The sequence below is a fragment of the Apaloderma vittatum genome, unplaced genomic scaffold, assembly GCF_000703405.1.
Source record: "Apaloderma vittatum isolate BGI_N311 unplaced genomic scaffold, ASM70340v1 scaffold6251, whole genome shotgun sequence".
NCBI lineage: Eukaryota > Metazoa > Chordata > Aves > Trogoniformes > Trogonidae > Apaloderma > Apaloderma vittatum.
In genome coordinates this window covers 15,002-27,460 of record NW_009697284.1, presented here as the reverse complement: position 1 = coordinate 27,460, position 12,459 = coordinate 15,002, and the positions used below count along the sequence as shown (strand labels likewise).

The window sequence follows — 12,459 nt, the reverse complement described above, 5'->3', positions numbered from 1 at the left end:
AGGAATGCTACATTTACCAAGCCTTTCACTTCATTTTTTGTCATCGATAAAACAAAACAAAATCATTCCTGTTTCCAGGAAAATGATATTTAGCCAGGCTGACAGTCATCCAGACACACTTCCTGGCATCTTCAGCTACTTCTTCCTCCTCCTTATTTGCAGTGCTCAATGTGCTTCGCCTTTGGAGAGGCATAAGCCTTATGGGTAGATTCCCATGGGACTGATGTCGTTCACTCTTTTCGGCAAGATGCCAGGCACAAAATAACTAATACAGGTGATGGCAATATGACCTATGTGACAAAATGTACATATTTCCCTTAAGTTTTGCTTCACATTCCTCCTCTCCTTTTTCCTTGCTACTGACATTTCCTCTGGTTCTGTTTTCCAACGCTCCCTTGCCTTCATTAGATGTAAAGACAGCAGCCTCTAACAGCAAAAATATGACCAGCTTCAACTTGGCAGACACCAGATACTGCAGACAATTGTGGTACTTCCATTTGCCAGAACGAGGCAAATTTGGTACTTTAGCCTGAAATTTGGTCAATAATTTACCCCACCATTTCCATCACTTGAATCTGGATCAGACATTTCTGTAAGGGGGTAGGACGCATGCTCGTCTGACGCATATCCACATATATTTAGTCTTTTGTCTTGTCTGTGCAAAAAGTTGGTCTGAGGCTTGGGTGGACGAAACTGTCAAACACGAGAAGCTAAACCTACAAGAAGTGCTCTGTGCGGCATTTGTACCGTGCTGACCACAACAGTTTACCGACCCATGGGTTGCTTGGTGCTACCAGAGTACAAATAATCTGACCCAAACGGGTCTGGTTTTCCAGAACAGAGGAAACTCAACACCTTCACACAAAGCCAGCTTACTACTTTTAGCACTTCAACCATGATTTTTGAGCTTGTCATTTTATTTAATCTTACCAAGCCCAGTAGCACAGTTTCTTCAGAAAACAGCAATTCAAAGTTGCAGTACGTAGGCTGAAAAGCAGAGAGAAACCACCAGAAAATTGCTCTATCATACAGCTACCAAGCTGGGAAAATTTTACCTACAGGTCTTCTAACGAGCTGTATCATTTAGTTTGACACCAGCTACAGAAATTAAACTTGAAAACATCATTGCTTTCTGTTCCCTCACGTATTTTTGGGAGGAAAAGTGAATGGAGGAAACTGCAGATGTTCCAAAAGACTCAAAAAGGAGAGTGCCCAACCTACCTAAACATGTAAGAAAAATAAAATGACAGGTAATAAGCTAGTACACTAGCAAGGGGGAAGGGAAGATGATGTAAGCAGCCTTTTCAGAATCAGAATTCTAGAATTCTATTGCAAACACTGCTGAATGAGCATTAGCGTGCACATTGCATTCCAGCAGGGTTCAATATCCCAGGAGTTTAGGGATTTATTAACCTTCATGACTGAGGAAGCTTGAAGGTATTTGGCAAAAGACTGTTTACAGTATTTGCATGTTTTCTGTTGGGAACAGTATCACTGGCACGTTCTAATTAACTCTGACTTCTTGGCTACTGTGTTATTTGCTCCTGTGGAAAAGACTCTTAACTGACTCTACTGCAAAATAAACACTGCTCCAAATTTGAGACTGGTAAGCCATACCTGCTTTTTTATTTTAGCTAGATAGTTCTTTGTTATCCTGTTTGAACTGTGTTGAAGTTGCATGGGTGAATAATGGACAATAATAAAATATCTCTATCAGTTTTCACTATTATTTTAATAACTTTTTCTCTGTCTGTAGTCACTCCCTTTCTTTATTAATTTTTCTTCAGCTTCTGAAAAACAGCACTTCTGTGATAAAAATAGGTATAAAGAAACAATAGTTCAGAACTAAATGCCTTTTTTTTTTATATTTGCACATCTCGTTATTTGCACTGGAAGCATCTGCAGGTTTCTGCAAGGCAAAACACCAAATACTTGCAGCATCCTATTCTAAATCAACCCACAGGTCTTGGGGTTTTTTTAAACCTAAAATTTATCTGTTCAACTTTAGAAAACAAATATAGATTAAACACTCCAAATCTCTTAATGCATATTTCACAGAATCACAGAACTTCACAGGCAGAGAAAAAGAGTAAAATTCACTGAATGAATTGTTCTTTGCTGTTTGTTCAGTTAGCTCTCCCAAGAGACTAATAGAAGCAGAAAAATTATTTTGCTAACATTCTGCTAAAAAATCCCAAACTTTTTGCCAATAAACTTCTCTTTTCATCCAGAAAAACAGAACTACTTACAGATGAGGTAAAGGCCTTTATTTAAAAGACATAATCTAAGGAGTATGGGTTTTCAGATAAGCATGCTCTGAGGCTTCTCTGTAACAGAACTCTGTACTGCCAGATGCAAGGAACCTCCTGAAAGATGATTGATTACTTACAATATTAAGAAAGCTAAAACAGAATTAAAAATATAAATTAAGGGAAATGTAAAAAAAAACAAGCCCAAAGGACCATAGACATGGATGTCAGAAGTATAAGTAACATTACAGAACATGCAGCCTAAAATACTGCTGTAAACCACAGCAAACAGCACTTATTCGTTTTCATAGCACAGCAGACTAACTCACAAACTATCCTCTTCCCATCCTCTCTTTCTTTTTCCCTAATCATCCTTCCTTTTTCCCTCTTACTAAATCTGCAAGAGGGTTATGACAAATTAATCAAAGCTCAACCTCACTCTTTGTCTTCTAAATTATAGAAATCTCACTTCAGTAAAACAGTCAGTAAAGGTTGGCATCGTATATTAAAAAAAGTGAGTCTTGAAAAAATTCTCAGTACTAGTTTTCTTTCTGTAACAAATGTAACAACGATGACAAACCACAAATCACCATCTGACAAGGTGGCAAACAAATATGCCAAGTAGATACTCTAAACTGTATCAGAGGTCTCCTATGTTCAAACAAATCCCCTAAGAGTAAGATATTAGCTGAGAAATGCTGTAGAGGATACTAATGATACTAAACACGTATTGTGAAAGTATCTTTAGAACTGTATTAGATGTCCAAGACTTCTATTCACTTCAGCTGGAAAAAGTATAATTAAAATCAATTGCAGATTTTATTGATTTTTTTTTAAAGGCATCTTACCATTGCAGTGTAGCTGGAGTTGAGTGTGGTTTCGATGCTCTATTATTTTCTTTTTCTTCATCTGTGAAGAAACAATAAAACACTATGTAATTTCAGTGAGAATTACTCAGGCATTTGTAAACTGGTAAGGAATTATCTGATCAAAAAAAAAAAGATACTCCAAAGTGCCAAAGCTTTCTCAAAGCATTGGATAAATTGTGGAAATGCAAATAATGGTGTTCCCTAAACTAGCATCTGTAGATATCACTTAAGGCAAGAAACCCTGCAAACATCACTGAGAGTAAGAGCAGAGTGGTACATAGGAATAATGACATTGGAAAGGATTTTTTTTTTTTACCGTACCCAAGTATAATATTAGATGAAACCTTTAACCTAATGGGGTTCATCCACTGCTGTGACCCTAACATATGATATACTAGATGTTTATAAATCTACAAAAATTATTTCTCAGCAATAAAAACTGAAACTAAAGACATTATAGAACATACTTTATTCTTTTTCATACATTTTTTCTAACAATATTCCTCATTAGCTGTTTCCAAGGTAACTCTGAGTTGCTGACTTCCCAAAAATTTGAACAACAAATGAATAAAGAAAAAGATAATCAAAATAAAACTCTCAAAATATTAGATTCTTCCAAGTTTACATTAGTTCTTCTGAAACAATTTAAAAGAACCTATAGAATAAGTCCTATTAAATTGTGATTTGTAAATATATATATAAACATTCCTAGATGAAAACTGTTTTGAAGCAAAATTAACAACTCCAGAAGGGTATTTTCTGGGAAACACTGTTGTACCAAAACCAGTCTGATATTTTAACAACTTTGTCCCTGACAAAAGCATTAAACTTAGAAGGCTTTGATACCCAAACAATGAGGTAAACCACTGTGCCTATACACCATGCTGCAAATTTAATTTATTTATACGATTAACTTTTAGAAGTTATTTAAGTGAGCCTTTAGGATGCAGAATCTTAAGGGGAGCTGAGCTATCTCCTCTGAACATCACACCCCATTAGGAAGCCTTTTGTGCAGTCCAAAAGAACAGATGCGCACAAATAAAACCCAACTTCGGAAAAAGCTGTCTTCAGTCCTTGTGCCACGATATTTCTTCCATAACACATAGGGCAAATCGTGTTAAGTGAACATCCTCCAGCCTGTGAGGCTGGTCCCCTGAATGTCACAAAAATCCAGATTTACAGTTACGGGCAGACACTGCCCGCAGCCCCTCTCCTGCATCTGCATGACAATAGGGCCTCTAATTATTGGACCACCGCACACTCCCTCCCTGCCTTTCAGGGGCCTGGTTTTTATTCAGAGCATAGGACCAACATACACATTTCCAATCACTTTTAAATTGTGTTTTTCATTTGTTTTTCCTAAACAAACGAGCGGCATCCAACAAACCTTTGGCACACGGGGCTTGAATGTCAAGCGGCCCTGGCTGCCACAGGCCCCTGATGCTCAGCAACAGCCCCCAGCCTCGCTGGTGGCACAAACACCTTCTCAGCAGTGTCAGGCAGAGCCCTGCACTCCGGGTTTAAACCAGTCTGTGGATAAAACAGTCAGGGATGTCCCCTCTTGCAACACCCACCATTTTTCCCAGCACACACACCCTAAGAAGAACTCGCCCAACTCCAGCCTTCCCTGAGGAGAGGCGTGGGGAGGAGTGATGGTCATGTCTGCCCTGCTGTGTGGTGGGAAGAGCCTTCTGGGTTGAGTTTCACAGTTTTCCAGGCATCAGAGATCAAGGGAGCCTTGCTCAGAGGTGCAAGAGCACTTTCTGGGAGGGCAAGTGAGCCTTGATGTGAAAGGCCTCATAGTCACTATGGAGGTGCAAAGGTGGGTGGCCTGACCCAAGCCTGGTCCAGTCCCGCATCCCACTGTGTCTTCCCAGCTACCCCTAGGAATTTTCATTACTTCTCTAGTAATGAAAATTATAGCTGGCAGCTATGTGGGGGACACAGGCCTCACCAACAAGGACCCACAGGGAGATACAACCACCCAATACGCTGCCTTTAGGTATCAGCAGCATGTGGGGACCCTGTCCTCCTCCTGTGCTGCATTCAGATTAAGGTTATTGCTTCACAGGTGAGAGTTATCAATTTTCTTAATCAGTATTTTCTGTGTCAGTGTCAAAGCCTACCACCGACCAGTTTAAGTTCAGTATATAGTTGGCTTCTACCTTGGTGAAAATTGCTAGAGGGATGCATATTGGAAAGGCTGAAAGCCGTTGATCTAAATAAGCCCTCGTCTAATTAAGGTGCAGAAGTCTTAAACCTCTGCCTGTGAAACCAAGGAGTACTATCACCTCCACCCTGGAATAAAACTTTTTATTATCTTTCTTGATTTAAGGGGGCTAATATTCTAAATGTCTATTATTAGATGGCTTTCACCTGTGCCAGCTAGACTTAGTTTTCCCCTGGATATGTGGTACTCTATCAGACATCAAGTCGATATTCAAATTATAAAATACTAGAGTCTCTACATCCCTTCCCTGCCGTTTTCACTCACATTAAGAGTGAGCACCTGTAAGAAGGTGCTTTACCTAACCTGGCCTCTGACACACATTACAAGCCAGCCATACTTGGCTCCTCCCCTGTAAAGATTGGCTTTAACACCACAAACAAACAACAAGATCATAAACTGCAATTTCAACCTCCCTCCTCAGGTATGTCTGCTTCCTGAGGATCCTTCTTTAAGACTCTTCAGCATTATCCACTAGCTGTATCATAAAATCAAGAAGGAGGTTGATAGACTTTAAACTTATTTTAAAAAAATCCTTAATCACCATTATTCATCAAAATATTACCCACTGAACAACTGTTTTTTCAACAAAACTGCATTTTTCAGCATTAGTGCTTGTCTCCCTGTCGCGGGCTAGGGCTGGGCCAGTCACTAAACACAGACACTCTCTAACTCCCTCTTGCCCACCCCCCTGCCACCAAACGGAAGGGAAAGGGAATAAGGCAGACTTACGGGTTAGAGAAGAAAAACTAGATCAGCTTTAATGAAATAATAGAAATAATAGTGAAATGATAAAAATAGAGAACTATATACAACTATATATAAGCTTGATATCGAACTCAACTCCTTCCCCCAATAGCAAACCCCACTGATGCTTCAGAGCAGGTGGCACTGGGGAAGACCCAGGCTCAGTGGCAGAGGGGAACTGGATGAAGGGAGCTGGATTCAAGACCTCAGGATCCAGATCAAAAACAGAAGATCGGACAGAGTCCTCCCTGGACACTGGCCATTGCAGAAAAGGGAGAAGAAGGAAGAAGGAAGTGCAGAAACTCTTGTGATCACTCAGTCTATACTAAATATGATGTATATGGAATGGAACGGAATACTCACTTGTCCTGTCTATTACCCCTCGGAGGTGCAACCTTTTACTTCCTTGTGACCCCTCTTACTTCCCAGCACCCCCAGCGTGGCACACAAGAGACAGCAGTGGCCTTGGTCACTATGGGAATAAGTATCAGCAAGAACCTGTCTGCATCCCAGTCCCAGGCAGTAACTGTAAACATCAGGTGTTATCACTGCCAGTAGCACACACTGTCTGCAAAAACATGTGGCTAACTTCAGAAAGTGCAGCCTTTTAGAAGAGACTAAACGGGAAATTAAAAATCATTAAACAGAATTGGGGTTTTTAGCTAAACCCAGGATACTCCCCCAAAATCAAATCTCTGTATAAGAAAACAAAACTTTTCAGTTTCTTCAGGGAAAAATCTTTGCAGCCACAAGGAAAAATCCTGCTCTTGGTGCACAGCTGCAGGTGTTCACACACATGGGACCTCAGGGACAAATCTATTTGCTAGGAGCAGATCTCACTCCACTGCCAGTAGAAAGACTACCAGCATGCCAAGGAAACATATCTTCAAAGCATCTGGTTAGGTGGGAAGCCTGGTACTCATCCCAAGCCGAAAGCAGGTGATAGCTGAGACAGCTGCAAGTAAACCTCTTAGCATGGAAGAGGCTTTCAGAGCTATTAAAAACTGGAACCATCAATGTACTAGAAAAATAGTATTTCTTGGCTCCCAGAGATACCAGAGAATATTTTTCTTCCCAAACTCCACGGAAGTGTCTTTGTTAACAGCTCTGTCTTTCTGCTTTCAAAGCTCTGTTCCAAAGCAACCAGAATAGAGTTCTGTGTGTACCTTGTGCATGTCTGTGGCTTTCTCCAAACCCTCAGCAGTATCCTCTAACTTTGTTTTAGGTCCATTTTAAGGGATTTCTTGCTTCTTGGAGCAACACATGGAGACAATAGGAGTTACTCTCAGCACCTCTTTAAGCATGCTGCCTTAAACACAGTGAGCGGAACAACCCGAAGTGAAGACCCTGCATTAGTATGCTTTTTTCTAAAATACTGATATTAGTCTGTCATAACTGGAGTTAAATCTCTGCTTTTTGCTGTAGAGATAATGCAAATGTTCTGTACTTTCCAGTGCTGCTTGCATGTGTTTCAAAACCACAGAAGAGGTAACGTGTTATTAGTAGCTTTGTGTGGATAGAATCCTTCTCTTAGTTCAGGTAGGTCCACACATTTTGGAGGAATAGCTTTTTCCTCTGTAGCCCCTGCAGTCCAAGTTCTGACTGCTCTCATAAGTGATTTGCCCTTAGCTATAATTGATAGGAAGAAGCTACCCCGTCTCTTATTACATGTAGCCATAAATAAGATTCAGCCTTGTCAGCATATATTCGATGGTTTTAAAATAGCCAGATTTTTTAAAACCCTCTGAAAAACATGGGAGCATAGTTCTAACTGAGTAGGTATGATCGAAAAATAAAGAATTTTCCCCAAGAAAAATTTCAATGAAACCAAGTAGCTCCTTTTAAAACATTTTTTTCAGTGGAAGTATAAGAGGTTTATTTCATACCAAAAGAAGAAACTACGGGATAGATCTTCCATTTCATCCAATTTGAATATGGGTTTTGAACACCGCTTTTGAAGTGCCAAAAGCAGTCTGAATCTTTTCTTTTATCTCGTATGAACTGTCTACACATTCATATTTCTAAATATGCAAAAAAATTTAGGCATGTGGACAACCCCTCCACTTCATCATGTAACATCATGACTCTTTCTTTTTTTAAAGTTGAAACTATCATAATCCTTGAACTGTATTCCTTCAGATGCCCTATTTCAATCTGGAAAATCTGGCTCAATGAAAAGTGAACAGAAAACATTGTGGGGTTTTTTTTCGGTTATTAGATATGAGGTTGCACCTTTCTCTTTTCCCATCGATCTTTTGAATAATGTGTAGAGTGTGGAAGTGATGGAAGGAAAAATGTTTAAAAAAAAAAAAAACTAAAATAAAATTTACCTAGAATTTTTGTATTAGAGTATCAGAGCTGTGTTTTGGGAGAGGTCATGAAAAGTTCCAAAAACATTAAAAAGCACGCCAAGAAGCAACAAACCCATAGGAATTCACAGCTATGAGACAGTGCTTCCCTGCACAGTGCAGGTTCAAGAGGCCTGGAGGTGTCTGAATGGGAGTAAAAGGTTGCAAAGGACCCCTTTGCCTGAAGTATGGTTCTGCACCATACTTTGACTGTAGGTAAGGAGACCAGCAAAACTATTCCTCTTGTCCTAAAACCCTGTGAACCATAAAAACATCCAGGGAAAAACAGTCACAAGAACAAATATAATGCTGAGTAAGAACATTATCAGTTCACAGTGCAAATTCTCCTAGTCTTCACTGGGTGCAAGGCCAAAAAATGAATCAACACCAAAACCACATTTTCCCTGGTAGAGTCCAGCCAACAGCTAGCTAATGTATGTAAAGACCAAAAAAAATAGTCAAGAGAAAGACAGATGATGCCTTCTTTTGGCTGCAGATGAAAACTAGAGCTCCATTGACAACAGCAATTTGACCACTGTTATGAAGAATTCGAACAGGGATACATAGGTTTTCTCAAAACATTTTGACTCCTGCTGTTTGTAAACATATGACAGAGGCTAGACAGAGTGGCACAAGGGTTTGAAAATTTCTTGGTTGGTGTGTGAGCACTGTTAGAAAAACTTTAGAAAGAACTCAAGGGCTGGAAAGGAGTATGTAGTACAGTGATTTCCGAGGTGAAACTTCTAGTTCATTCTGGATTTTGTCAGATTATTGTGGCTTATTTTGCTTCCCTACTCCTTTCTTTTCTCCTTCTCCTCCTCCTGCACCCCCAAAACAAGGACGACTTTTCAGGTGGATTCATTCTCTTATCTGTGCTGCAGAAATGCTGGTATCGGTGCAAAGGAAACATCCCAAAGAACTGGCTATTAAGAAAGAAGCTAGATGAAATCAGCCTCATTTGGGTTCCCATTATATGTTGTGGCAATGTCTTCTGCACACAAATTCGAGGATAAATTCTTTCATATATTTGTTTCGTCGGTTCTAAATTTGCCACCTTTCATTATCATCGTTTGCCTCTTAACTCCAGTACCAGAAAACAGAACGAACAACCATCCTATCTTCTCAATGCCATCGTCTGAAATACCTGCTCTTCCTAACCCACGCAGGTCAACTTCTTCCCTAGGTACGTGGAAGTTTTCTCATGCTGGCATTTAAACTGAAAGCACAATGGAATAAGCTACCGCTAGTTTTGCTACAACCTACTTAGAGCAACACATCTAGAACAGAACAAAGAGGACACTGACAATTTTGACATTATAATATAGATTTTTTTAATACAGCTAGTGGTTCTAAATAAATACCGTGACAATACTGTCTTTAACTAAGGAAAATCCACTAAAGTCAGTAGGGTTATATCCTGAATTCTGATCCTATTAAAACTCTGAAGTAACATCTCATTCATTACAGAGTCTTTCCATCACTTTATCAGTAGCGCCAAAGTGAAATGAATTTGGTAAGTCTCATAGGTTGTCGTAAAATGCAAATTAACAAGATTTTTTTGTCCTTCACTACAACTAATTTCTAATTCTTTCATTTTTAAAATAAAAAAAAACCCCAAAGCTGTCCAAGTTTTACTGTCTACCTTTAAAGATCCTTGCCCACAGTTTCTACCTTAGGAGTCATGAATAAATACCATGTTTCTAACACTTCTTTTGCCCTTCAGAAGAGATACTGCCTCAAAAGAGATCCCTGGACAAATAAGAGTAGGGCCCCAATACAGCAAATTCCATCATTCACTAAAACACTGTTCTTCGAGAAGGCATATAATTCTGTTGTAACATCAAAATAAAGTAGTTCTCTTAAAATGCAAACAATGTGAAAGAGACATTCAGCAATTAAGAAGCTATTAAAACTACATTTCTAAACTTATGTGTTTAGATGTTATAAAAATATGAGCCTTCCTGAATTCAAGAAATCAGTCTGCATTAATATCTTGTAAGACAAACTAACACAAATTCCAGAGAGGAAAACTAACATGAAGAGCATTTTGCTCTAGACAAATTAAGAAGAATAGAAATTGCATAAACATGGAAAACTAAATGGTAAACTGAAAATTATCTTGCAATTTCAAAAAGCAACGATTAGATTATTTCAAGGTGTCTTTTTAATTCCTTGCTATTGTTAAAAATCAAGATCTAAAATTACTGTAACTAGAGGAGATTAGAAAAAATAGCTATTTAGAAATCAGATAAATCTAAATTGTTTCCTCTCTATAACTAAAATGTAAGCAGTATCATGTTTTAATATGTATTTTTTAATCTAATGATTGTTTAGTTCTTAAAAGAAAGATTTTTATATGTATGATTTGCTATAGCAGTATTGAAAAACAGCACATTTTTTCCCTTACTTCAGCTACATTGTATTCACCAGTGAAAAGTAAAACAGATGGATTTACTCATGAGCTAATACCAACAGCACATTTTATTCAGTGACACACAAATTGTTCTGGTTGTTTAATAAATAGTAAATATCCTTTTATTTTATTTTAAATAATGCAAAATACCAGATGTTAAAAAGAAATCATAATTAATAAAACTATTGGAGTAAGTTGATGCTTCAGACTGCAGAGTACTGAAATTATCACCAAGATGTAGCAACTTATATAGCAAATTAGCATTTGGACATATTCACACTTGGTTTAAATGAATGACAAGTTACTTACTTTCGTCATTAGAAACATTCCCCAGAGAGGTGTGACTGGAATAACGTTTGTTTTCACTTTCATTGAGACACCGTTCAATCCAACTCTCTGCAAAAGAACAAAGATGCTCTTTTTTTGTGTTTGTCTTTGCAAAAAAACCAAACAACTTCCAACATACATATAAAAGTAAATAAAGTGCTGTTTTTCAACAGATGGTGTTCTGTAACATTTCTGTCAAAATATGCTCAATCTAAGGTTATTTTAAAAGAAAATCCTTTCTTGCTTTCAAACGTAGCTGTTGCTTTTTAGTTTCATTTTTTGTTTGTTTTTAAACCACAGAAGCTGAAACACTTTTGTGCACATAACAAAGCTCCTCGGGATATGCTCCCTGCTCCCTATCACACAATACATTAAAAAAAAGATCATCTCATGTGGGCAATTAAGACACATAAATTGCATTAATTTCTACATCTTACTCTGGCAAAGACTTATGTCCTCGATTATTTCCACTGGGTTCGAAAGAACCCTTAATGTGTGTAAAATCAATCACTCCTATGAATTTTTGTTACAACACGGCTCAAACTGTACTCTCTGAGGCCCTGTGCTATGAGCCCATTCACCCTGGTGCAGTCCCAGCCCCTACTGGAATATTTTCCACGCTGGTACGAGTCCAACGCAGCGGGTCAGCAGCCACTGAGCTACTCGAATCTTTGCCACTCCATGGTGGGTACTCGGCCACCCCCATCCTCCCTCTTTCTCATTTTCTATTTATTCCAGCAAGTCAGATGAGGTATGGCATTACACTGATTTGACTCTGCTGTTCTTTCTGGAAGCTATAACATACATCCCCTGATGACTTTACAGGATGCACTAAGCTCAGCAGAATTTACTGTTACAGGTCTTCAGGGCAAAAGTTGCACCTTCTGATGTCTTTCTTGGACAAACAATGAAATACAAGTCCTTGAGTCTGCATGGAGTCCCTGGGTATTGCTACAATAAACTGACCTCCCTCATAAGATTATTTTTCAAGGGCATGCACGTGGGCAGAAATGAACTTCTGCTCACAGAATTCCTATGGGCAAAGCAAGCAAGAAAAAAGGGGTAGGTGGGAAGGCTGCAAGGGAACCCCACGAGTTATGGCAGGAAGCAACCCCACTGAGCCGAGAGATGCACAAGAGAGAAAGGGAAACAGGCCTCGCTGTCAGCAAACTGCCAGAGCCAGAAACACCTTCAAAGGCACGGAAATGGTTGCAGATTCCTCTCCATAAGGCAGTCCCCAGACACATCAGGCTACCTGCACAGCACAGGCAGCGGTCTG

General features: G+C 39.0%; 1 protein-coding gene across 1 annotated transcript in view; it reads right to left on the bottom strand.

Moving 5' to 3' along the window:
* LOC104280039 (transcription factor RFX4-like) overlaps positions 1 to 11,886 on the bottom strand; it is a gene marked incomplete at its 3' end in the record, with an annotated part of 14,428 nt that extends 2,542 nt beyond the window's left edge. The window contains exons 1-3 of the mRNA XM_009877567.1: positions 11,808 to 11,886; positions 11,163 to 11,249; positions 3,098 to 3,158 (exon numbers count right to left, since the gene is read on the bottom strand). Of these exons, the coding sequence (XP_009875869.1) occupies positions 3,098 to 3,158; positions 11,163 to 11,249; positions 11,808 to 11,886 (227 nt within the window). The remainder of the gene's footprint in view (positions 1 to 3,097; positions 3,159 to 11,162; positions 11,250 to 11,807) is intronic.
* Positions 11,887 to 12,459: the final 573 nt, after the last annotated feature.